This window comes from Lithobates pipiens, unplaced genomic scaffold, assembly GCF_037356315.1.
Source record: "Lithobates pipiens isolate NorthernLeopardFrog02 unplaced genomic scaffold, aLitPip1_a1.2 Scaffold_63, whole genome shotgun sequence".
In the NCBI taxonomy this organism is placed as follows: domain Eukaryota; kingdom Metazoa; phylum Chordata; class Amphibia; order Anura; family Ranidae; genus Lithobates; species Lithobates pipiens.
Window position 1 is genome coordinate 887,686 of NW_027507885.1, and position 25,486 is coordinate 913,171.

The window sequence follows — 25,486 nt, forward strand, 5'->3', positions numbered from 1 at the left end:
TGTTTGCTGCCACGTCCGGACAGGAATGTAACCGGTTACTCTATGGTGGGAGTTCCTTCATTGCTGGTTAGATCAGGTTGAAGGGAGGAAAAAAAATAAATTGACCAATCCCTGCATCCACACAAGCGATGCTTGAATCGTTTTCCGGAAACCGGCACCGTTCGCACAACTTGGTATTTAAAGGAAATGTCGGTATTGTTTGCTGCCACATCCAGACAGGAATGTAAAGGAGATGACTCCATGGTGGGAGTTCCTTCATTCCTGGCTAGAGCAGATGAACAAAGAAAGACGGATCCCTGCGTCCACACAAGCCACGATCCAATGCTTTTCTAAATACAGAGGGGCAACACACAGATTGAAAAGAACCAGGTGGATTTCGGGACGGGAATACCCGGCTTGAGTCCAGTCTGTCAAATGAGTTCCCAAATGCAGCGGTATTTTATTGCCCACGGAGAGGACGTCACAGATCTAAATACCACCAATCAAAGGGTCCAGGGTAGGTGTGTTGTAGCGTGTTTTATTATGCTCAGCAGACGCAACTTTTTTTTTTATAAATACTGCAGCTGCTGACTTTTAAAATATGGACACTTACCTGTCCAGGGTGCCGGCGATGTCCGCACCCAAAGCCGATCTGTCCCTCGGCTCTCAGTTGCTGCTGCCGCCACCGCCATCTTCTGTAAGGGAATCAGGAAGTGAAGACTTGCGTCTTCACTTCCTGGTTCCCTACTGCGCATGCGCGTTCCCACTGGTCCCTGCTGTCTCCTAGGACCCGTGTGTCTCCCAGAAGACAGCAGGGTGGGGGGGGGGGATGGGACAGGAAGTGGCTTAGATACCCACGGGTGGAGTGGGTATCTATGCCCGGATGTGGGAGCAAAATACCTGTATTGGACAGGTACCTCCCCCTTGAAAGGTGCCAAATGTGACACCGGGGGGGGGGGGGGATTCCAAAAAGTGGAAGTTCCATTTTTGGGTGGAACTCTGCTTTAATTGCCCCCCTGCCCCATATACATCTATATTCCCATCTGACAAGGTTTTACAATCCAACAACCAACAAACCATTTAGCAGCATGAAATTACGATTAGTTAGACACCAAATATGATAGAGATCTGATTTAGGAGGTGTCCCCACCCATCCGCCATCTGCCCCTAGTAATAGAGACGTGTTTGGTGTCTAACTTATCCTTGTGTTACATTAAAGTTGAACTACAGGCAAAACTACCTACACCTTTTTTTATTTTTATTTTTTTCCTGCCAACTGTTTCCCATTGCAGAGATTTCCCTTCACTTCCTGTCCCGTAGCCACACAGGAAGTGGGAAGAAATCTCTGCAAATCAGAGGAATACCTTAGGGGAGGGGGGGGGCGTCCCAGGTCACCAGAACTTGTTTTTTTGTGGTGGGGGGGGGGGCGGACCTCCTGCTTTAATGTTGCCGCTCCTTATGAAGGTGACTTCATTACAGCAGGAGTTATGGAGTGTGAACCAGAGCCGGAGATGCCTGACGGTTCGGTTATAGATGAAAACCCCCGCACTGAATTGTGAGGGTGTCGCTGTACTAGGACTCCCCCCCTCCCCCCTCATCCTTGTCACATGACAAGAAATGAAAGTACGGAACGGGCTCACGGATGCAAACCTTTATTGTGTGTGTAGGAATCGGGACGTGTTGCACAGAACCTGCGGCAGTTCTCATGGCCGCTCCCGCCCTTTCATACAAATACCGTCCTTTCCCGTGTGATTGGTTGCCTGGTTTGTGCATGGAGGTGAATGGACTGATACAGGAAGTACATTGATTTGCAGGACACCAGCAGGCGAGGACCGGGGATAGGACTTGAGGCCATAATGGTTTCTCTTTAGGTTGGGGCAGTGGGTTCAGTTGCATAGTTCAGCCATGGTGTCATCACCATGGTGACGGCGGTATCCTTTCCTATCCTGGTGGCTCGGAGCCCAGACGGCGCGGATCACCGAATGTAATTAGCGCAGATTGACGAGCGATAATGAGGCTGATTGTTTGTACAGAGTGATAACGCCTAATTCGGGGTAATGATCCGGCTGGGAAACATGCGTCACCAACCAGGAGAATTACCCAGAATGCCGTGTGTCAAGTCTGTGAGCTGAGATTTCTGATTGGCTGCTCTTATGTAATGTGATTTATTTGTTGTGGGTCGGGGGGGTCTATGGCTTCCTCTGACTCCATTCTCTTTCCCGCAGGTTGGCCATCACCAACGCCACCATGACAGGAACCCTCCTGAAGATGACGGACCGGAGTCACCGGCAGAAGCTGCAGCTCAAAGCCTTGGACACTGTGCTCTTCGGACCACCGCTGTGTGAGTACCCCCAGAACCCCCCACCAATACCTGGGCACCCCTGATATCGCCATATAGGGTCACCCCACCATTTCCTTCTCCATCGTCCTTTTGAGGGACACAGGAGATCAGAAACATTCAGGTTTAGAGCTGGGACTGTGGGGTGGGTGGGGGTTGGGCACTTTTCCCCAGGCGCTGTGTTGCTGCTGAGTTGGCCACTCGTCCCCCTCCTTACTGACAGACTGCAGTGTCGGAAGGCGTGGCTGCCGATAGCTGTTGCTTGAAGGAGAATTCGGCTTTCTTTTCTCTCCAGCCTGCAGGGGGCAGAAAAGATTCAGCGCTGAGACTGAGAACTGTGCTCAGTCTTGGCTCTGTACTGCAGAGGATTGAGGGCGGAATGTGTCCTTCCCTCCCTCTGACCTGTCGCCTGCGTGGAAAGAGGAAGGACATGCTGTGGGTACTGATTTCCCAGTACGGGGGGGGGGGGGTGCACGCAACAACTCTGGGACTCTGTTGGGGACCCCTGATGTAAAGGGGGACTCTGTTGGGGACCCCTGATGTAAAGGGGGACTCTGTTGGGGACCCCTGATGTAAAGGGGGACTCTGTTGGGGACCCCTGATGTAAAGGGGGTCTCTAGTCGAGGACACCTGATGCTTTGCCGTATTGACCCAGTATGTCCTGACCGATGACTTCTTAAGTGGGCGGGGTCACGCTTGGGGAACCCTGCAGACAGCAGATGAGTTATGGTTGTCAAGCACGCAGTGGCCGCCGGCTCCTTAACAACCATGATATTTACTGGTCGATAAGGACGCTGGCGTTTTAAAATGTATGTATTGTGAAGGCTCTTGGGTTTTGCTGGTTGTAGACTTGTTTGTCCCTCCTGGTCTTCTCCTGGATCCTCCTGCGGAATCTCGCAGCACTGGACTGCAACGGAGATAAAATCTTAATCTGGATAGCGTCCCGTCCATGGAATTCTCTGGGGCCCCAGAATATGTATCTGTGTGGAATTCCTGCCTGTGATTGGCCGGGTTCCTTGGCCCGCGCTGCGTCCGTCTTGTCCCCCCCTGGAGGACGTTTTTTTTCTGGAAGGCTTCTGCTGTGAGTTCTGCATTCCTCTCTCCCTGGTAACCGGCGGCCCCTCAGTACACACCGCGCCTTCCATAAACACAGATTATTTTTAGGTCTTTTCATTTATAAATTCGCACGGCGTGAAACCCGACCCGCTCGGCCAACGGCGGCCAAAATATTTCTTCATAATAGGAGGAAGCGGAGTCCTCCGGGATTGGGGGGGGGGGGCCGGGGGCGTGTGACGGATGTGAGGCCGGAGGACCGTACTGCCAGGCTCAGGAGAATGTCAACGGGTGGAATCCACCGCCGAATCCTCGCTGAGCCGATTAAAGGGGCCGCCGACCGGAATGACCCGGGCACGGCTGCGTTACTCCGTCCGCACAGAGAGCGCCTCCACTGGTAGACCCCTGCTCCATGGAGAATGTCAACCTAAAGGGCACCTCCAGACAAAACTTTTTTCCTTTCCCCCTTTTTTGTGGAGTGAAGAAGTGTTGGAACCCCCACACCGGGACAAGTGGTGTCACTGGGACAGGAGTTGAGGGGAAATCGCTGGTGGGGACACGGAGATTCATACAAACCAGTCAAGGTTCTGAGTAGATCCTTAACCCCCCCTGGTCTTCAGCATTTAACTCTGTCCCGACCCTTAGCCCAATCTGGAGACCTCGATCCCGACCCTCAACCCCCCCCCCCCCCCCCCCCCGTTCCAGTTAGAAACTTAACCGGACTCCTTGAATGGATCCAACCCCCACCCTCAACGTTTTCACCTTCTACAACACCTCCTCCTCCTTGACTAACCTCTAACCCTGAAGAGGACCCCTCTGATAGACCAGTTTGCACTTGCAGATGTCATTGCTGCACCTTTATCCATCCACCCAAAACTGAAATGTCAGGTCTTCCTGGACTCCGACCTTCTCACCACATCAGTCCCATTGATGAAAGTATAGACCCCTTTCCCTGCTGGAGGTCCCTGTGTATTCCTAAGCACAACAGCGGAGGTCGTGTATATGGAGTACAACATGTGGGCTCTGTCTCCGCTGGGTCCCCCCGCTGTCTCCGCTGGGTCCCCCCGCTGGGTCCCCCCTGTGTCCCTGCTGTCTCCCCCTGCTGTCTCCCCCTGCTGTCCCTGCTGGGTCCCCCTGCTGTCCCTGCTGGGTCCCCCTGCTGTCCCTCCCTGTGTCCCCCGCTGTCTCCCCCTGTGTCCCCCGCTGTCTCCCCCTGTGTCCCCCGCTGTCTCCCCCTGTGTCCCCCGCTGTCTCCCCCTGTGTCCCCCGCTGGGTCCCCCCCGCTGTCTCCCGCTGGGTCCCCCCTGTGTCCCCCGCTGGGTCCCCCCTGTGTCCCCCGCTGTCTCCCCCTGGGTCCCCCCTGTGTCTCCCGCTGGGTCCCCCCTGGGTCTCCTGCTGTCTCCCCTGGGTCCCTGCTGTCTCCCGCTGGGTCCCCCTGGGTCCCTGCTGTCTCCACTGTGTCCCTGGGTCTCCACTGCTGCACCCCTGTTGACAGGACCCGACTGCCCTTTTATTTTTAATAAATTTGCAAAGATTTCAAACTTCTCTCACGTTGTCATTATGGGATGTTTGTAGAGTTTTGAGGAAAGTGAATGAATTGAATGCATTTTGGAGTAAGGCTGTAACATGACAAAATGTGGAAGAAGTGAAGCGCTGTGAGTACTTTCCGGATGCTCTGTATACAATGCGGTCTCTGCAAAGATGAAGCCAGGCGGAGGAGTTCGCAGTCCCAGCGGCTGCGTCTGTAATTGTAGATAATGATCTGCGTTCCCCGTGATGGATGACATGAGCGCGGCGTGACCGGCGAAGGCGGCAGACGGAGGTTTTCTGATGATTAATTCGGCTTTGTGAATCGCTTTCTGGAGTTTGTAAGAAGTCAGAATAGTTGTTCAGGAATGCGGACCTCCGCGGTGCGATATACAGGACTTCACGTGCCGGGAGTGCGGAGAAGAGCCAGGACTTCACGTGCCGGGAGTGCGGAGAAGAGCCAGGAGTTCACGTGCCGGGAGTGCGGAGAAGAGCCAGGAGTTCACGTGCCGGGAGTGCGGAGAAGAGCCAGGAGTTCACGTGCCGGGAGTGCGGAGAAGAGCCAGGAGTTCACGTGCCGGGAGTGCGGAGAAGAGCCAGGAGTTCACGTGCCGGGAGTGCGGAGAAGAGCCAGGAGTTCACGTGCCGGGAGTGCGGAGAAGAGCCAGGAGTTCACGTGCCGGGAGTGCGGAGAAGAGCCAGGACTTGGTGGATACGGCGATGGCAACACAAGACCCAAAACTCCTGCTGGTGGAATCTCACCATACTGGAGACCAGCCTTCCCCACCTTTCATAACCCTTCCAGTCACAGAGAACCCCCCCCCCCACTACACGATGACCACATCGAACGTTCCCAGTATATCCGGGAAATTGGAGGAATGCTGGCTGAGAGGCCGCTGTCACATTCCTCTTCATTGTGATTCTATAAACTTGGCATCTCTCCACACCAATAGAGAAGTCCTAGGACTGTCTGTGTTACATAGTATGTAGAAGCAGAACAAAACTCTGGATAGCCGCACTCCGGGTTGAGTAAAAATTAGGTGCCTTTATTACTTCAAATGCAGGTGCAAAACTCCATTGAACAATACATCACAGCAAAGGGGAACAGAAAAGATTTTTGAACAAGGTTGCTGACGCGTTTCGCGCTACAAACAGCGCTTACTCACAGCTATTCACTAATGCCCTTATTTAATATGCTCTTAAAGCAAACCCATCTCTCCTCCGCGTTCTTTGTTCCTAAGATTTTATCCCAATTCAGGCCTTCTAGTGAGGTTCGTAGTTTAGGGAAGTTGGCTCTTTTTTTAAATTCAGTGTCTTTGTATTCCCCTTATGTTTTCTATTGTGTGATTTATACTGAAGACAATTGACCTGTGATCGCTGTTCCCTAAATTGCCCCGTATTTCCACATCCGTGATCAGGTCTGTATTGTTGGTAATCAGTAGATCCAGTAACGCTTTATTCTAGTTGGTGCGTCTGCCATCTGACCCATGAAATTGTCCTGCAAGTTCATTTAGGAACTGGCGAGCCTTAGATGAATGCGCGGTTCCCTCCGCCCAGTCTATGTCTGTATAATTAAAATCCCCCATTATGATAACACTTCCCATCCTTGCCGCTAATCCAAATTGTGATAGGAGATCCCCCTCCCCCCTCCTCCCTCAGGTCAGGGACCCTATAGTATACTCCCAGTATTATTTTCCTCTTAGCTTCATCCCTTTTGGAGTTCTACCCATAAGGATTCCACCTCCTTCCTAGATCCCTTAGTGATGTCATCTCTCACATTCACTTGTACATTATTCATGATATATAGACATACCCCTCCCCCCTTTTTAACCCTCTCTATCCCTGCGATAAAGGGAATACCCTTGAGTGGTTGCCAGCCAATCATGAGAGATCTGTTGAACCAGGTCTCTGAAATTCCCACAAAATCCAAATCCTCCTCGTACAACAGGATCTCTAGTTCCCCCATCTTGTCCGCCAGGCTCCTGGCATTGGTGGCCATGCCACGTAGTTTAGATTGGTCGCATACTATCCTCTTATTGGGTGTTCCGAGACTGCAACTAGGACTTGTTACTATACTTTCCTTTTTGGGTTTATGTGTTTTAGTCAACCTACCACTAATGCCCCCCAATACTACCCTCTGGAATATGTTCCGCGCTGCCTATCTCTACCTCTGTATGAATGAAGGTTTAGGACCCCCTATGTTGGAATCTGTCCAGAAGTTGAAGGCTTTGTATTTGGCACTGGGGTGAAGAAACTGCACCACGGGGGGAACCATAGATGAAGGTTCCACCATAAGATGGAGATCCTGTAAGTCGTTTTGCTGTTGTGAGGTGAAATATGCCAGAGCGGAGATAACGATCTGGTTGGAGGGTGAGGGGGGGGGCGAAGAAGAATGTGGGGAGGGAATAATGGAGGACCAGGGGACTATGGAGGGTGAGGGGGTGAATAAGAATGTGGGGAGGGAATAATGGAGGACCAGGGGACTATGGAGGGTGAGGGGGGTGAATAAGAATGTGGGGAGGGAATAATGGAGGACCAGGGGACTATGGAGGGTGAGGGGGGTGAATAAGAATGTGGGGAGGGAATAATGGAGGACCAGGGGACTATGGAGGGTGAGGGGGGTGAAGAAGAATGTGGGGAGGGAATAATGGAGGGACCAGGGGACTATGGAGGGTGAGGGGGGTGAAGAAGAATGTGGGGAGGGAATAATGGAGGACCAGGGGACTATGGAGGGTGAGGGGGTGGTGGAGGACAAGGGGAGGGGGTGGTGGAGGACCAGGGGACTATGGAGGGTGAGGGGGGTGGTGGAGGACAAGGGAAGCGGTGAAGAACTCCTTTACCCCGCTTCTCGAATTGATCGCTGACCGATATCAGCCAGTTGTCACTCCTCCAGTCTTTATACCGCTCTTGTTCCTTCTCTCTGACCTCACAACTAACCTCTCGGCTTCCTTTTTCGCAGTGACCCGTCACAATCACCTGAAGGACTTCATGCTGGTGGTGTCCATCGTTATCGGGGTGGGAGGCTGCTGGTTCGCCTACATCCAGAATCGCTACTCCAAGGAGCACATGAAGAAGATGATGAAGGACCTGGAGGGTCTGCACCACGCCGAGCAAAGCCTGCACGACCTTCAGGAGAGGTGAGCCGCCGTCCAATGGGCTGGGTGGAGTGCGTTGGGCGATTGGTGTTGCCTTTGGTCAGACCTCAGATTACCGAATGATAAAAATCAATGGAGAGTCGCTCCCTAGGATCGGCGCGTTTTGAGGAATTCGGCACTGAGAAGTGCCGGTGGTAAGAGGTTTCCTCTCACCGTCTTCGTTATATTAGGAATTGGCATGTCCATATATGGGAATAAGATTGTATCCACAGTGATTGGTGGAAGCGTGTGATGTCATCTATTTAATGGTGTTATGTCATCTGCACATTTTATACGATGTTACCAATGAACTCCAGGCAGGCGTGAGATACACCGATCTTCACATCGGTAGGTGGATTGGTGTCCCGAGATCGGCACCAGGTTGTCCTCCATGGATGTGTATTGCAGTCCATTCATTTCACTGGGCCACAGAATGGTCTTCACCGGCCAAGCACTGCTCTGCCAACCTTCGTCCTCCTTCCTCCCGCTCGGCTCGTCTATTTATACCGTCCCGCGACCTCGGCACTAAATATATCCCGATATAAATACCCGCACATCCCCCGATGATTGACCTCTGAGAGGAAGTACGTTGGATCCTCTCTACTCCTTGAGGATCTGACCCATCCCCCACCCCATCACCAAACTGTCCGAGATTGGAACTGTATAGATTGCCTCCAACTGCAAAAATGCAAAGAGACCCCCGTCATCAACTTCAGGAATCCCAGTATAGGCAAAATCGTGGATTGTGGATCTTATTCCAGCGTTTTTCCTCCTTGACCTAGCCCCCTCTTCTCTACCACGTCGTAGCCCCCTCTTCTCTACCACGTCATAGTCCCCTCTTCTCTACCACGTCGTAGCCCCCTCTTCTCTACCACGTCATAGTCCCCCTCTTCTCTACCACGTCGTAGCCCCCTCTTCTCTACCACGTCGTAGCCCCCTCTTCTCTACCACGTCATAGGTCCCCTCTTCTCTACCACGTCGTAGCCCCCTCTTCTCTACCACGTCGTAGCCCCCTCTTCTCTACCACGTCGTAGCCCCCTCTTCTCTACCACGTCGTAGCCCCCTCTTCTCTACCACGTCGTAGCCCCCTCTTCTCTACCACGTCGTAGCCCCCTCTTCTCTACCACGTCGTAGCCTCCCCTCTTCTCTACCACGTCGTAGCCCCCCTCTTCTCTACCACGTCGTAGCCCCCTCTTCTCTACCACGTCGTAGCCCCCTCTTCTCTACCACGTCGTAGCCCCCTCTTCTCTACCACGTCGTAGCCTCCCCTCTTCTCTACCACGTCGTAGCCTCCCCTCTTCTCTACCACGTCGTAGCCTCCCCTCTTCTCTACCACGTCGTAGCCTCCCCTCTTCTCTACCACGTCGTAGCCTCCCCTCTTCTCTACCACGTCGTAGCCTCCCCTCTTCTCTACCACGTCGTAGCCTCCCCTCTTCTCTACCACGTCGTAGCCTCCCCTCTTCTCTACCACGTCGTAGCCTCCCCTCTTCTCTACCACGTCGTAGCCTCCCCTCTTCTCTACCACGTCGTAGCCTCCCCTCTTCTCTACCACGTCGTAGCCTCCCCTCTTCTCTACCACGTCGTAGCCTCCCCTCTTCTCTACCACGTCGTAGCCTCCCCTCTTCTCTACCACGTCGTAGCCTCCCCTCTTCTCTACCACGTCGTAGCCTCCCCTCTTCTCTACCACGTCGTAGCCTCCCCTCTTCTCTACCACGTCGTAGCCTCCCCTCTTCTCTACCACGTCGTAGCCTCCCCTCTTCTCTACCACGTCGTAGCCTCCCCTCTTCTCTACCACGTCGTAGCCTCCCCTCTTCTCTACCACGTCGTAGCCTCCCCTCTTCTCTACCACGTCGTAGCCTCCCCTCTTCTCTACCACGTCGTAGCCTCCCCTCTTCTCTACCACGTCGTAGCCTCCCCTCTTCTCTACCACGTCGTAGCCTCCCCTCTTCTCTACCACGTCGTAGCCCCCTCTTCTCTACCACGTCGTAGCCTCCCCTCTTCTCTACCACGTCGTAGCCCCCTCTTCTCTACCACGTCGTAGCCCCCTCCTTCTCTACCACGTCGTAGCCCCTCCTTCTCTACCACGTCGTAGCCCCCTCCTTCTCTACCACGTCGTAGCCCCCTCTTCTCTACCACGTCGTAGCCCCCTCTTCTCTACCACGTCGTAGCCCCCTCTTCTCTACCACGTCGTAGCCCCCTCTTCTCTACCACGTCGTAGCCTCCCCTCTTCTCTACCACGTCGTAGCCCCCTCTTCTCTACCACGTCGTAGCCCCCTCCTTCTCTACCGCGTCGTAGCCCCCTCCTTCTCTACCGCGTCGTAGCCCCCTCCTTCTCTACCGCGTCGTAGCCCCCCTCCTTCTCTACCGCGTCGTAGCCCCCCTCCTTCTCTACCGCGTCGTAGCCCCCCTCCTTCTCTACCGCGTCGTAGCCCCCTCCTTCTCTACCGCGTCGTAGCCTCCTCTTCTCTACCGCGTCGTAGCCCCCTCCTTCTCTACCACGTCTTCTGTCTATAGACTACTGTCAATGCTGGTCCAGCTCCTCCCTGCCACTATGTCGTAGTCCTACAATGTACATGTTGTATATGACCAATGTCTCCTCCCCCCCCCCCCCCCCCCGTCCTGTCTGTCTGTCATATAACATGTATGTCTCCTCCTCCTCACCCCCCCCCCCTCCTGCCTCCTGTCTGTGATATAACATACGTCTCCTCTCCTCACCAATCCCCCCCGCCCCCACCAGTCCTGTCTGTGATATAACGTACGTCTCCTCTCCTCACCAATCCCCCCCCGCCCCCACCAGTCCTGTCTGTGATATAACGTACGTCTCCTCACCTCCTCCCCCCCCCCCTTCTGTCTGTGATATATAGTACGTCTCCTCTCCTCACCCCCCCCCCCCCCTCCTGTCTGTGATATAACGTAAGTCTCCTCTCCTCACCCCCCCCCCCCCCCCCCCCCGGGTTATGTTGGGAACGTCATGGGAATGGTGTACAGTGACGAATGACCCCTCCGTTCTCCAATGTCATCACACTGACCCCTAGTGGAGGTCTTTGCACGGTGCTGCCTGTCAATAATGAGTGTATCTGCCTGGGAGGGGAGGGGGGGGTATATTTTCTACACAGTGGTTTATATATTGGTCCGGAATCCAGAGAACGATTCTAGAGCTCGCTCCCTCCACCTATAACTGGGATTTCTGCGTTTAGTAGATGCCGGGAGGTTTTTCGGACTTCGGGTTCCAAGCTGTGGAGGATTTTCCATGAAGATCGTTCTGGAAGTTTCCGGATGTCTTTTGATCCCAGTTTTCCCTCCAGTCGGATATGGAGCCCTGGGAATGAGGGGGTTACATTTTCAGGACTCTGCACTGGACCATACCTGGTGCTTGCTCTACATGGGCCCTGCAGGGGTGACAATCTGGAATCTTTGTAGTCACATAAGTGACCCCGTCCTTCTAGAGCCAATGGACCCTGATCCCATAGGGCCCCCCGAATCCCCACAGAATCATCGTATCTGTTTACTGCTCCTGTGCTGATCCTTAAGAAAGTGGGGGGGTGGGGGGTGGCAGGGAGACCTCTTTTCGGCAGTTTAGGTCTGGAATTTTACCAATACACTGCCGGTGCGTCTCTTTCCTGCACCTCCCACCGACATTTTGTTTCTAGGCATTTTTTACCCTCACTTTAAGGCAGGGATCCTCCTGGTCCTTCCCCTGTGGGAAGCATCATACAGGAAGTGTAGGGCTCTTAGCAGACACAAGGCCGCCATCTCTGCTTCTTGGATCTCTGCTCCACTTCACACCAACCTGCCTCCCTTCCACTGAGAGCCACTGGGCCGAGAGCATGATTCCCCATATGTTGTAGGGAAGTTCTCATCTCTGCTATCCCTACTGATCGGGAAGTTATTCCATTCAACCCCCAGCTTGGCCCAGGAAGCCCTGCTGCATGGATCTGGTTCCTCTCCTGGGAGACGGTGCCACCTGCTCAACCATTCAAATCTGTTGTTGAAGGTCTCCCATTGCACTAATTCTCAGTCCCTGGCATTAATGGCACGGTATTGGAAGCCGAAGTGGTGGAGCTATAGGAGTCTTGGAGTGTGTTGTTCCCGCCATGCATAAGGCTCTTCGGTCTACCTGTAAAGTTTGTCATGGGATTTTGGAAGGCCAACCTTGGGTGGTATCCTCCAATCCTTCATGCTTTTCTGCGGCTGAGACTGGATCATCGCCTTCCTACCTGTTGTCCAGGTGTCTATAATTGATGCAGCTCCAGGGTGGAATTCTGGGAGTCCAGCCCATTCAAGCCGTAGGATCCTTATCTGATCCTTCAGTTTTCCAGAATCTTCCATTCCAATTAGGAAGGTCCTTTTGCTGAACTTGTCCCGTAAGGTGGTCTTGAAGATCTCAGAGCTCGCGTCTTTCCATTTCCTTTATAAAAAAGATGGTTTTCTGTTTGGGCTCCATCTGTTCACCTCGGTGTCCCTCCTTCCATCTGGCTCCCTCCTTCCACCCTCAGTGTCCTCCTTCCATCTGGCTCCCTCCTTCCATCTGGCTCCCTCCTTCCATCTGGCTCCCTCCTTCCATCTGACTCCCTCCTTCCACCCTCAGTGTCCTCCTTCCATCTGACTCCCTCCTTCTACCCTCAGTGTCCTCCTTCCATCTGGCTCCCTCCTTCCACCCTCAGTGTCCTCCTTCCATCTGACTCCCTCCTTCCACCCTCAGTGTCCTCCTTCCATCTGGCTTCCTCCTTCCACCCTCAGTGTCCTCCTTCCATCTGGCTCCCTCCTTCCACCCTCAGTGTCCACCTTCCATCTGGCACCCTCCTTCCACCCTCAGTGTCCTCCTTCCATCTGGCACCCTCCTTCCACCCTCAGTGTCCTCCTTCCATCTGGCTCCCTCCTTCCACCCTCAGTGTCCTCCTTCCATCTGACTCCCTCCTTCCACCCTCAGTGTCCTCCTTCCATCTGGCTCCCTCCTTCCACCCTCAGTGTCCTCCTTCCATCTGGCTCCCTCCTTCCACCCTCAGTGTCCTCCTTCCATCTGGCTCCCTCCTTCCACCCTCAGTGTCCACCTTCCATCTGGCACCCTCCTTCCACCCTCAGTGCCCTCCTTCCATCTGGCTCCCTCCTTCCATCTGGCTCCCTCCTTCCACCCTCAGTGTCCTCCTTCCATCTGACTCCCTCCTTCCACCCTCAGTGTCCTCCTTCCATCTGGCTCCCTCCTTCCACCCTCAGTGTCCTCCTTCCATCTGGCTCCCTCCTTCCACCCTCAGTGTCCTCCTTCCATCTGGCTCCCTCCTTCCACCCTCAGTGTCCACCTTCCATCTGGCACCCTCCTTCCACCCTCAGTGTCCTCCTTCCATCTGGCTCCCTCCTTCCATCTGGCTCCCTCCTTCCACCCTCAGTGTCCTCCTTCCATCTGACTCCCTCCTTCCACCCTCAGTGTCCTCCTTCCATCTGGCTCCCTCCTTCCACCCTCAGTGTCCTCCTTCCATCTGGCTCCCTCCTTCCACCCTCAGTGTCCTCCTTCCATCTGGCTCCCTCCTTCCACCCTCAGTGTCCACCTTCCATCTGGCACCCTCCTTCCACCCTCAGTGTCCTCCTTCCATCTGGCTCCCTCCTTCTACCCTCAGTGTCCTCCTTCCATCTGGCTCCCTCCTTCCACCCTCAGTGTCCTCCTTCCATCTGACTCCCTCCTTCCACCCTCAGTGTCCTCCTTCCATCTGGCACCCTCCTTCCACCCTCAGTGTCCCTCCTTCCATCTGGCTCCCTCCTTCCACCCTCAGTGTCCTCCTTCCATCTGACTCCTCCTTCCACCCTCAGTGTCCTCCTTCCATCTGGCTCCCTCCTTCCACCCTCAGTGTCCTCCTTCCATCTGGCTCCCTCCTTCCACCCTCAGTGTCCTCCTTCCATCTGGCTCCCTCCTTCCACCCTCAGTGTCCACCTTCCATCTGGCACCCTCCTTCCACCCTCAGTGTCCTCCTTCCATCTGGCACCCTCCTTCCACCCTCAGTGTCCACCTTCCATCTGGCTCCCTCCTTCTACCCTCAGTGTCCACCTTCCATCTGGCTCCCTCCTTCCACCCTCAGTGTCCTCCTTCCATCTGGCTCCCTCCTTCCACCCTCAGTGTCCTCCTTCCATCTGGCTCCCTCCTTCTACCCTCAGTGTCCTCCTTCCATCTGGCTCCCTCCTTCCACCCTCAGTGTCCTCCTTCCATCTGGCTCCCTCCTTCTACCCTCAGTGTCCTCCTTCCATCTGGCTCCCTCCTTCCACCCTCAGTGTCCTCCTTCCATCTGGCTCCCTCCTTCCACCCTCAGTGTCCTCCTTCCATCTGGCTCCCTCCTTCTACCCTCAGTGTCCTCCTTCCATCTGGCTCCCTCCTTCTACCCTCAGTGTCCTCCTTCCATCTGGCTCCCTCCTTCTACCCTCAGTGTCCTCCTTCCATCTGGCTCCCTCCTTCCACCCTCAGTGTCCTCCTTCCATCTGGCTCCCTCCTTCCACCCTCAGTGTCCTCCTTCCATCTGGCTCCCTCCTTCTACCCTCAGTGTCCTCCTTCCATCTGGCTCCCTCCTTCTACCCTCAGTGTCCTCCTTCCATCTGGCTCCCTCCTTCCACCCTCAGTGTCCTCCTTCCATCTGGCTCCCTCCTTCCACCCTCAGTGTCCTCCTTCCATCTGGCTCCCTCCTTCCACCCTCAGTGTCCTCCTTCCATCTGGCTCCCTCCTTCCACCCTCAGTGTCCACCTTCCATCTGGCACCCTCCTTCCACCCTCAGTGTCCTCCTTCCATCTGGCTCCCTCCTTCTACCCTCAGTGTCCTCCTTCCATCTGGCTCCCTCCTTCCACCCTCAGTGTCCTCCTTCCATCTGACTCCCTCCTTCCACCCTCAGTGTCCTCCTTCCATCTGGCACCCTCCTTCCACCCTCAGTGTCCTCCTTCCATCTGGCTCCCTCCTTCCACCCTCAGTGTCCTCCTTCCATCTGACTCCCTCCTTCCACCCTCAGTGTCCTCCTTCCATCTGGCTCCCTCCTTCCACCCTCAGTGTCCTCCTTCCATCTGGCTCCCTCCTTCCACCCTCAGTGTCCTCCTTCCATCTGGCTCCCTCCTTCCACCCTCAGTGTCCACCTTCCATCTGGCACCCTCCTTCCACCCTCAGTGTCCTCCTTCCATCTGGCACCCTCCTTCCACCCTCAGTGTCCACCTTCCATCTGGCTCCCTCCTTCTACCCTCAGTGTCCACCTTCCATCTGGCTCCCTCCTTCCACCCTCAGTGTCCTCCTTCCATCTGGCTCCCTCCTTCCACCCTCAGTGTCCTCCTTCCATCTGGCTCCCTCCTTCTACCCTCAGTGTCCTCCTTCCATCTGGCTCCCTCCTTCCACCCTCAGTGTCCTCCTTCCATCTGGCTCCCTCCTTCCACCCTCAGTGTCCTCCTTCCATCTGACTCCCTCCTTCCACCCTCAGTGTCCTCCTTCCATAAGCCTCCTTTCTCCGTCCTCCATGCCCAGGGCATGGTTCGGTGTCCCAGGATTGTACCCTCTGCGTCTTCTTCTATTAGGAAGTAGGATTCGTTGTTTGTCCTCCACATATGGTTCCATTGAGCGTTTTTCTTCTCCATCTTCTGTGACCATTTCTAGAAGGTTCCTGGAAGCCGTATCTCCAGGCTTCCACACTCTTTCCTTCCTGATCACTGCCTCGGTTTCCAGCCCCAAGGTTTGGTCAAAGCTTTATTATGGGGATTTTTACCTACTTGCCATATGTTGTCCACAATCGATATCGCTCCAGATGGATTTCTGGGAGGACTCGTGTCACTCCTACAGTCCAGGCTATTCAAGCCGTTTAATCCTAATCTGATCCTTCAGTTTTCTAGAAACTTCTATTCATATTCGGAAGATCCCTTCGCTGAAATTGTCCCATAAGGTGGTCTTCAAGGTCTCGGAGCTCTCCCTCTTTTACCTTTCTAAGAAGGTGTTTTTTCTTCTCTCAGGCAGTGTCCTCCTCCTTCCTTTGGTTCCTTCCTATGTCCTCCATTCCATTCCCTCCATCGGTGTCTCAGGAATGTACCCTCTGCTTCCCTTATTAGTAAGTTGGGTTCCTTGTTTGTTCTCACATGTGGTCCTTGTGCGAGGTTTTCTTCCAAACCCAGAAGTACCTGGAGGAAACCCCCCCCACAAGCACAGGGAGCAGCACATGCAGATACTGGTTGGGATTTGAACCGGGGGGGACCCCAGGGATGGAAGGCCAGAGTAGTAAGTCATTATCTGTGTGTTTTCAGACTGCAGAAGGCCCAGGAGGAGCACCGGACGGTGGAGGTGGAGAAGGGTCCATCTGGAGAAGAAGCTGCAGAGTGAGATCCAATTGGCCAAGCATGAGGCGCAGAGGCTGCGAGAGCTCCGGGAGGGGACGGAGAATGAGCTGAGCCGTCAGAAGTATGCTGAGCAGGAGCTGGAGCAGGTGAGGGCTCTGAACTCCATCTCCTACATCTGAATGACCTGGAACTAAATTTATCTGTATACCCGGGGCATTGGGAATCCAGCCATTGGGGTCCCTTATTTCAGCGCCGTCCCCTTGTCAGACCTCATTGCAGCCGTACCCCCCCCCCACACATGCTGCCCATGGTCATTGGTTATAGTGCCCTTTAACCCCCAAGGCCAAATTCCCCACAGCATGGGGCCCCCCCCCCCCCCCATAGTCATAGGAAATTAGGAAATGGTAATCTCCATGATATAGTGTCCAGACATCGATGGGTCACATCAGGTGAGTGTCCCCGGGTCCCTCCCTCTGCCTTAGTCAGGGGCATTGCTAGGTCTACAAAAGATTTGGGGCTAGAGCCCATACAGGCGAAGTAAAGAGAGACGTATTCTTGGGCGGGCATACACATGTGTGTATCCCCACTTACATCAGAGCCCCCCCCCCCCCCTTCATTACATCAGGGTTCCCTAGGTCACTTGTAGCTATGGACCACAGATTTGGGGCTATAACCCCAGTAGCCACCCCCTAGTGATGCCACTGCTCTTAGTGATGAGAGGGGGCCAGCATAGCACCCCAACCCCCCCCCCCCCCCCCGTCATAGGGAATAGTAATCTCCATGACGATACAGTGTCCAGTCGTTGATGGGTCACATCCAGGTGAGTTTCCCAGCCCCCCCCCCCCCAACTGTCTGTGTAATTAAAGGGGGGCCGGCATGGCACCCACAATAGTCATACAGAATATTAATCTCCATGGCATCCCCCACAGTCATACGGAATAATCTCCATGGCACCCCCCCCCCCCCCCCCCCTACAGTCATATGGAATAATCTTCATGGTACCCTCCATAGTCGTAGGGAATAGTAATCTCCATGGCACCCCAAAAGTCGTAGGGAATAGTAATCTCCATGGCACCCCCCATAGTCATAGGGAATAGTAATCTCCATGGCACCCCCCATAGTCATAGGGAATAGTAATCTCCATGGCACCCCCCATAGTCATAGGGAATAGTAATCTCCATGGCACCCCCCATAGTCATAGGGAATAGTAATCTCCATGATGATACAAAGTGTCCAGACATCGATGGGTCGCATCAGGTGAGTGTCCCCGGCCCCCTCTCTCTAACCTCTCTGTGTGACGTTGTCAGGTGCGGATGGCTCTACGCAATGCAGAGAAAGAGTTGGAGTCGCACAGCAATTGGTCGGCCCCGGAGTCCCTCCAGAAGTGGCTTCAGCTGACGCACGAGGTGGAGATCCAATACTACAACATCAAGAAGCAGAGTGCCGAGAAGCAGCTGTTGCTGGCCAAAGAAGGGGTAAGACCCGGAAGGGGGGGGGGGTTTATACAGCCGGATAAAATGCCCCCACCCCAGTCCTGCTGACAAATCTCTTATGATTGGGAGGGGGTGGGCAGACCCAATGGGAGAAATTGTCCAATAAAATTGGTGAAAAGCTGCTAATGGAAGAGCCTGTCAGCAGAGGCCGCTATTGCTGCTTTATGGCCCCCCGCCCCCCCTATACTCACTGTGCCCGCCCCTTCTTCCCATTGCCATGCTTCCATTGGGCAAGCTCTGATACCACCGGGGTCTGTGACCTGGGGGAATATTGACATCACTACCTTGGTCCTATGACTTCCCAGTGATCTGGTTTTACAAGGGGTTTCCCCGGACCGAAATAATCGTTTCCATGGTTCCTCAGGGGTGAAAGGTTCAGCGAGGCGGCTCTATACTGGAGTTTAATTTGGGCGTCGCCTAAAAAGGGAGAAGAACGCCTTGGGCAGCTTTTATGGGGGTCAGAATCTCCCCCCCCCTTGTATAATCTTCCCCCTTGTAGTACAAAGCCCTGACCTCCGGGGGGCGACGGTCTCTCATTGCTTCTGTCTTGTCTCGTAGGCAGAGAAGATAAAGAAGAAGAGGAACACTTTGTTCGGGACGTTTCACGTGGCTCACAGCTCCTCCCTCGATGATGTGGACCACAAAATCCTAACGGCAAAGTAAGATGGAACCCAAAGCTGGTGGTAGTTGGTCACGTGGAATGGGGTAAACGTTTCGTAGTTTCTCCAGTCCCCGGAGTGTCAGGAACATCCCCCTAGTCTTTTTATATCCATACAGGGAGCACCGACCCTTCAGTGACTATGGACGGGGGAGAGGTCGATTGTCAAAGAACGGCATTTGGGGTGGGGGGTGAGATTTGTGGAGCCCCCCTGTTATGACACCAAGGATGGATGTATAATGTTTCTAGTCACACATCTGTCACATTATTGGAGTGGAGAAGATAAAACGTTATATATATGGAAGGCACTTCGTGTTTGAAGGCGCCCATCTCCATTCATGGATGGTGGTTCCAGTCTGGTGAAGATGGTCTGATGGGGACCAGTTGTTCTCTCTGCCCAAAATGTGACCTCAATGTCCTCCAAAGAAGGTCCCATTTCCATACAAGGCGAGTCCTGGCCTGTAGAATCCCCCCTCCTGTGTTGGGTTGTCCCGTGTCCCCAATGTTCAGGTCACTTCCCTTGGGTTGGGTCTGATGGATGTCCACTCTTCTGTCTCGGTGTATGGCTGGGATGGAAGGAATCGGGGATGAGATGTTTTTGAAGGGATTTGAGTCTTCCTCAATGCTCCTTCTCCATATGGGATGACTTTATTATTCAGAGTGTTCTGCTTCTCCCCTCTGTTCTGTGTTTTTGCTTGACCTTTTTGTTGATTGTTTTTACGGAACAGTCTGGGCAGCCATAGACTTTCAATTTCCCTCCCATTGATGTCAAAATATTCCTGGAGTTCCACTTTAAAGGGACTTTTCTTTTCAGCAAAGCAGTTAGGATTTGCCTGGTAAACATTCATAAAAGGAGTGCCATCTGCTGGCTGGAAATGGAAATGCGACATTTGCATGATCCCACCTTTTGCTGAAATTAAGTTTTATTTTAGTCCTGCACAGAAAAGAATCATTTTGTTTTCCTTTTGGTTTTGTACTCCGTGGCGTCTCACCTTCTCCCCTCCTCCCCCCTCCTAGGCAAGCGCTCAGCGAGGTGACCGCGGCGCTCCGTGAACGCCTCCATCGCTGGCAGCAGATCGAGACTCTCTGCGGCTTCCAGATCGTCAACAACCCCGGAATCCACCTCCTGATGGCATCACTGAACCTCGACCCCAGTCTGGTGGGCGGAGCCCGGCCTGGCCCGCCCACTTTATAATGACCGATGACCTGGACGACCTCGATGAGGGAGATTGTGTCCCCCATCAGCATGCAGTGTAAGTGCAATTGGCCCCTCCCCCCCTTGGTGGGACCCCCGTCCTTCACCTCTGCCTGCGTGTGGGGAGCGGTGTGTCACTGCGTTTTATTAAAGGGCCAGTACACGGAAAGATTTAGAAGTGACACCTATCAGGTTCCTGGGCAGGAAGTCAGCGGGGGCCACACTTTTGTTACATCTCCTGCAGCCCCTTTGCAGTCACTGATGGCCTCCACTCATCTCTATGGTCTAGGAGGACCGGAGTGACCTCATGACATCACTTCCTGTTCCAGGCCAATGTAAACCTTTGGTTAGATCCATGTTTTTCTTTATCTAATGCTTTCCATTGTAGAGGAGAGATTTGGGGGTCTCTGTGGAGGGGGAGAGATTTGGGGGTCTCTGTGGAGGGGGGAGATTTGGGGGTCTCTGTGGAGGGGGAGATTTGGGGGTCTCTGTGGAGGGGGAGATTTGGGGTCTCTGTGGAGGAGAAAGATTTGGGGGTCTCTGTGGAGGGGAGAGATTTGGGGGTCTCTGTGGAGGGGAGAGATTTGGGGGTCTCTGTGGAGGGGAGAGATTTGGGGGTCTCTGTGGGAAGGGTGAGATTTGGGGGTCTCTGTGGAGGGGTGAGATTTGGGTCTCTGTGGAGGAGAAAGATTTTGGGGGGTCTCTGTGGAGGGGTGAGATTTGGGGGTCTCTGTGGAGGGGAGAGATTTGGGGGTCTCTGTGGAGAGGGGTGAGATTTGGGGGTCTCTGTGGAGGGGTGAGATTTGGGGGTCTCTGTGGGAGGGGTGAGATTTGGGGGTCTCTGTGGGAGGGGTGAGATTTGGGGGTCTCTGTGGAGGGGTGAGATTTGGGGGTCTCTGTGGAGGGGTGAGATTTGGGGGTCTCTGTGGAGGGGTGAGATTTGGGGGTCTCTGTGGAGGGGGGAGATTTGGGGGTCTCTGTGGAGGGGGGAGATTTGGGGTCTCTGTGGAGGGGGGAGATTTGGGGGCCTCTGTGGAGGTGTGAGATTTGGGGGGCTTTATTGGCCCCTGATGTCTCCATAAAGAGGACCTGTTGTCCCCTTATTTCTCTCACAAGGGATAATTACATTTCTCCTAATAGGAATAAAAGTGATAAAAAAAAAATGTAATAAGTAAAAAAGCCAAACATTTTATTAATGATCCGCCCCCCTTCGCGCTCAGTGTTGAACACATACTTAGGCCACACCCACATATGTAAACGGCGATCACACCACACAAGTGAGGTATCGCCGTGAGTGAGATCGATAATTCTATCCCCAGGACTCCTCTGAAACGCCAAGCTGGTAACCTGTAAACCTTTGGCGATGACGCCTGTCAGTCGCCGTTCCACAAGTGTGACATGTTTGGTACAATATGGGGTATTCCCTCACGGGGGGGGGGGGGGGGGGGGGTATATAGCCCAGATGCCTCCTCCTGAGGTTGTCATTGGAGTGTACTGGCCCTTTAATAGTGTGATCCGGGGTCACCGGCGATCCGTCCAGAGGGGAGCGCTCCTATTCATCGCCAGAGATTAGTTTCAGCTCTCTGGAGTAGAGGAGGTGAAACCCGTCGGTGTCCCCCCGAGGAAGATTCCCTTCACTTCCTGTCCCAGAGACACAACAGGAAGTCGGCTCCGGGAAGTGTTTGCAGGAAGAGGTCCAGGGACTGAAATGGAACTGTGGAGTTCTGTGCAGACGGTCTTGTGACTTGCATGTCGCCGAGTCCTCCTTCCGGTGTCACCGCCTCCTCATTGGATGGAGAGTCGTCACCTCAGTCCAGTGATCGGTAATCACCAGACCGGCCGGACAGAATCACAAATTCATCATCCTACTCAGGTTTCCTAGAGTTCCACTTTAATGGGTGGAGTCTGGCAGGTAGAACCGCCCACCTGCTGCCATTTAATATTCCATCCCCCACACCATTGTCCGACTCCAATCCCCGCCCTGGTAGTCTCATTCGGGTCACCTGGGCAGAGCCAGGACCGGCGGTGGCTGATTCCCAGAGGGGGAGGAGCTCCAGCCAGAAGTGAATGTTGTGTATTCTGATAGGGAGAACTTTTTATCCCCTCCCACCTCATTCTCCCCCCTCATTGGTTGAGACAGATGCCGCGTGGCTGATGGGACGCAGATACAACGAGCGCCCGTCTACCTGCTCCGAGGACTCGGCTCTCTGGAAGTTTACGGGTTTGGCGGAATGTTCTCACTTCCTGTCTGTCACTCGGCTGGTAGAACTCCAACTGTCACTTCTCCGCTCTAACCCTTTCCTCCCTTTACTGACAGCGCCCCCCGATGGGCTCTCTGGGGACTGGGGGTCATTGGATGGGGAGGTGTCCTGGGAGGGGCAGATGTGGGGGGGGGGGGTGTCTGGGGGGGATTGGATGGGGATGTCTTGGGGGCGGGGTCCAGGGGGTGATCAGACGGGTCTGGATGGGGGGTGTCCAGGGGGTGATTGGATGGGGAGGGGGGTCTTGGGAGTGGACAATTGGGGGGGGGGGGTCCAAGAGGTGATTGGATGGTGGGGTTCTGGGAATGGACGGGGGGTCTCGGAGGTTATTGGATATGGGGAGGGGTCCTGGGAGTGGACAGTTGAAAGGTGTCAGGGGATAATTGGATGGAGAGGGGTCCTGGTGAGTAGACAGTTGGGGGGTGTTTAGGGGGAGATTGGATGGGTAGGGGGTCCTGGTAGTGGACAGTTGGAAGGTGTCAGGGGATAATTGGATGGAGAGGGGTGCTGGTGAGTAGTCAGTTGGGGGGGGGGGGGGTTTAGGGGGAGATTGGATGGGGAGGGGGTCTTGGGAGTGGAAAATTGGGGGGAGGGGGATCCTGGGAGTGGACAGTTGGGGGGTCCCAGGGGTTATTGGATATGGGGAGGGGTCCTGGGAGTGGACAGTTGGAAGGTGTCAGGGGTTGATTGGATGGAGAGGGGTCCTGGTGAGTAGACGGGGGGGGGGGGGGGGGTGTCTAGGGGGTGATTGGGTGGGGGTCCTGGGAGTGGACAGTTGGAGGGGGGGGGGTCCAGGGGGTTATTGGATGGGGAGGGGTCCTGGGAGTGGACAGTTGGGGGGGTCCAGGGGGTTATTGGATGGGGAGGGGTCCCGGGAGTGGACAGTTGGGGGGGGTCTAGGGGCTTATTTGATGGGGAGGGGTCCTGGGAGTAGACAGTTGGGGGGGTGTCCAAAGGGTTATTGGATATGGGGAGGGGTCCTGGGTGTGGACAGTTGGAAGGTGTCAGGGGTTGATTGGATGGAGAGGGGTCCTGATGAGTAGACGGGGGGGGGGGGGTGTCTAGGGAGTGATTGGGTGGGGGGTCCTGATGAGTAGACGGGGGGGGGGGTGTCTAGGGAGTGATTGGGTGGGGGTCCTGGGAGTGGCAGTTGTGGGGGGTCCAGGGGGTTATTGGATGGGGAGGGGTCCTGGGAATGGACAGTTGGAAGGTGTCAGGGGTTGATTGGATGGAGAGGGGTCCTGGTGAGTAGACAGTTGGGGGGGGGGGGGTGTCTAGGGGGTGATTGGGTGGGGGGGTCCTGGGAGTGGATGGGGAGGGGTCCAGGGGGTTATTGGATGGGGAGGGGTCCTGGGAGTGGACAGTTGGGGGGGTCCCGGGGGTTATTGGATGGGGAGGGGTCCTGGGAGTGGACAGTTGAAAGGTGTCAGGGGTTGATTGGATGGAGAGGGGTCCTGGTGAGTAGACAGTTGGGGGGGGGGGGGGTGTCTAGGGGTGATTGGGTGGGGGGGTCCTGGGAGTGGATGGGGAGGGGTCCAGGGGGTTATTGGATGGGGAGGGGTCCTGGGAGTGGACAGTTGGGGGGGTCCAGGGGGTTATTGGATGGGGAGGGGTCCTGGGAATGGACAGTTGGAAGGTGTCAGGGGTTGAATTGGATGGAGAGGGGTCCTGGTGAGTAGCAGGTTGGAGGGGCGGTGTCTAGGGGGTGATTGGGTGGGGGGGTCTAGGGGGTTATTGGATGGGGAGGGGTCCTGGGAGTGGACAGTTGGAAGGTGTCAGGGGTTGATTGGATGGAGAGGGGTCCTGGTGAGTAGACAGTTGGGGGGGTGTCTAGGGGGTGATTGGGTGGGGGGGTCCTGGGAGTGGATGGGGAGGGGTCCTGGGGGTTATTGGATGGGGAGGGGTCCTGGGAGTGGACAGTTGAGGGGAGGAGGATGTCGGGGGTGTTATTGGACAGTTCTGGGGAAAGGGAGAGTGTCCTGGTGGGTTGGGGGTCCTTGGAGTAAACGTGTTTCTTTGGGGGGGTTATTTGGGGTGTGAGTAGACCGTTGGGAAGGGAAAATCCGGGGGGTGGATAGACAAGTTGGGGAAGTGGAGATTGGGGATAGTGGGGGGGGGGTTTGATAGGGGTTCCAGGGGGTAAATATAGGGTTCTGGCGCTGTCCTGTCTCCATCCAGAGCTCCATATATATGACTGGAGAAGGGAAAACCTACATTTGGCTGATCTTCTTTCCCGGTTGGTTATCTGAGATCAGGCAGGACACAGGACAGCCTCTGTGGGGCCTTCAAGCAGGCTGTGCTCTGACAGGGAGAGAATACAAGTAAATAAGAAAATCAAGTCTTCCCAGTGAGAGGGAACTCAGGGAACCAACAGGGAGAGACGTCCACCTGTTACAGAAAACGATTTGTTTGTGACTTCAGCTGCTTATCTCTGATCATTGTGACGTACTGAAGGTAACCTCTCGTTCTGTATTCTTAGCGATGAGACCTCTTCTGGTCCCCCTCCCCCCACACATGCCCCCACATGCCTGTCCTCTGTAGGCAGCCCTCTTCCAGGAATGGATGTTCACTTCTTTCAGCTCCGTAGAATTGTCCTCACACACGTCTTGCATGGCTTATTGATGATCTCGGCATGTTCACACAGTCTGGGCACATTGCATGCTGGGGGAGGGGGGCAGACGGTAAGGATGTCGCCTTGTTTGCCAGTTCCTGGCTCGGTTGGCCGATTCTCCTGAACCTTCATGGGGTTAGGACCTCCTCCACCTCGAAGTCCAGGAGAACCTCCAGGAACGTGCAGCAAGCTGACGGAGTCATTGAACTTCCACCATCTCATTGTATTCTTCTTTCTCCACAGCTCCCAACCTGGCCAGCCTGCGGCAGCGGCACGTGGACTCCGGGCATTCCACCCTAGGATCTCAGAGGTTGGTAGAAGGTTACGTGGTGAGCGAAGCCGCCCCACCGGCCGTCCATTACCGGCCCAGCAAAGTCTCCCTCCACCGAATGCGCAGCCTCTCTCACGGACAGTCCTTCAGCTCTGATCACCACCCCTCCGCTTCTTCTTCCAATGCTTCTCCTGCACCATGTCCCCCTTTCTCCGCACCACCTCCCCCGCGGGCCGGCTCACATCCTGTCTACTATCACCACTCCACCACTTACTATCTTCAGATGGACTCTCTTCCTGACCTGCCCCCTGCAGATGTCGCCTCTGGGATTCTCTCTCCTGCCCCCAGTGTTGGGTATTTCTGCATGAGCGTGCCGCTTCTGCCTGAAAGTGTTTAACCCTAACCTTGGGGGGGCTCCCCACTTACTAACCTGAGCCTCCTAGAGGGCCCCCCGCTGACTTGAGCCTCCTAGAGGGCCCCCCACCCCCAGGAATATTTGTGGTGACTCCTGTGGGGGAAACGCATGATGTGATTGACCCCCAAGTTTCCTTCTAACCTTCTGTTTAGTTATATTGATGTAACTGGGAAGGGGAAAGGCAATAGACTTCTTCTGGGGTGCAACACTGAAGGGATCACCAGGAGGAGGAAGGAGGTCCTGATTCCTCTATATAGATCTTTATATCACT

General features: G+C 54.8%; 1 protein-coding gene across 1 annotated transcript in view; it reads left to right on the top strand.

Moving 5' to 3' along the window:
* The window catches only part of LOC143958889 (stromal interaction molecule 1-like), a gene marked incomplete at its 3' end in the record, with an annotated part of 70,277 nt that extends 45,438 nt beyond the window's left edge, over nucleotides 1-24,839 (top strand). The window contains 10 exon segments of the mRNA XM_077467871.1: nucleotides 2,205-2,320; nucleotides 7,857-8,034; nucleotides 16,279-16,324; nucleotides 16,326-16,457; nucleotides 17,619-17,786; nucleotides 18,363-18,463; nucleotides 19,480-19,633; nucleotides 19,636-19,686; nucleotides 19,688-19,715; nucleotides 24,773-24,839. Of these exon segments, the coding sequence (XP_077323997.1) occupies nucleotides 2,205-2,320; nucleotides 7,857-8,034; nucleotides 16,279-16,324; nucleotides 16,326-16,457; nucleotides 17,619-17,786; nucleotides 18,363-18,463; nucleotides 19,480-19,633; nucleotides 19,636-19,686; nucleotides 19,688-19,715; nucleotides 24,773-24,839 (1,041 nt within the window).
* Between the last annotated feature and the right edge of the window lie 647 nt (nucleotides 24,840-25,486).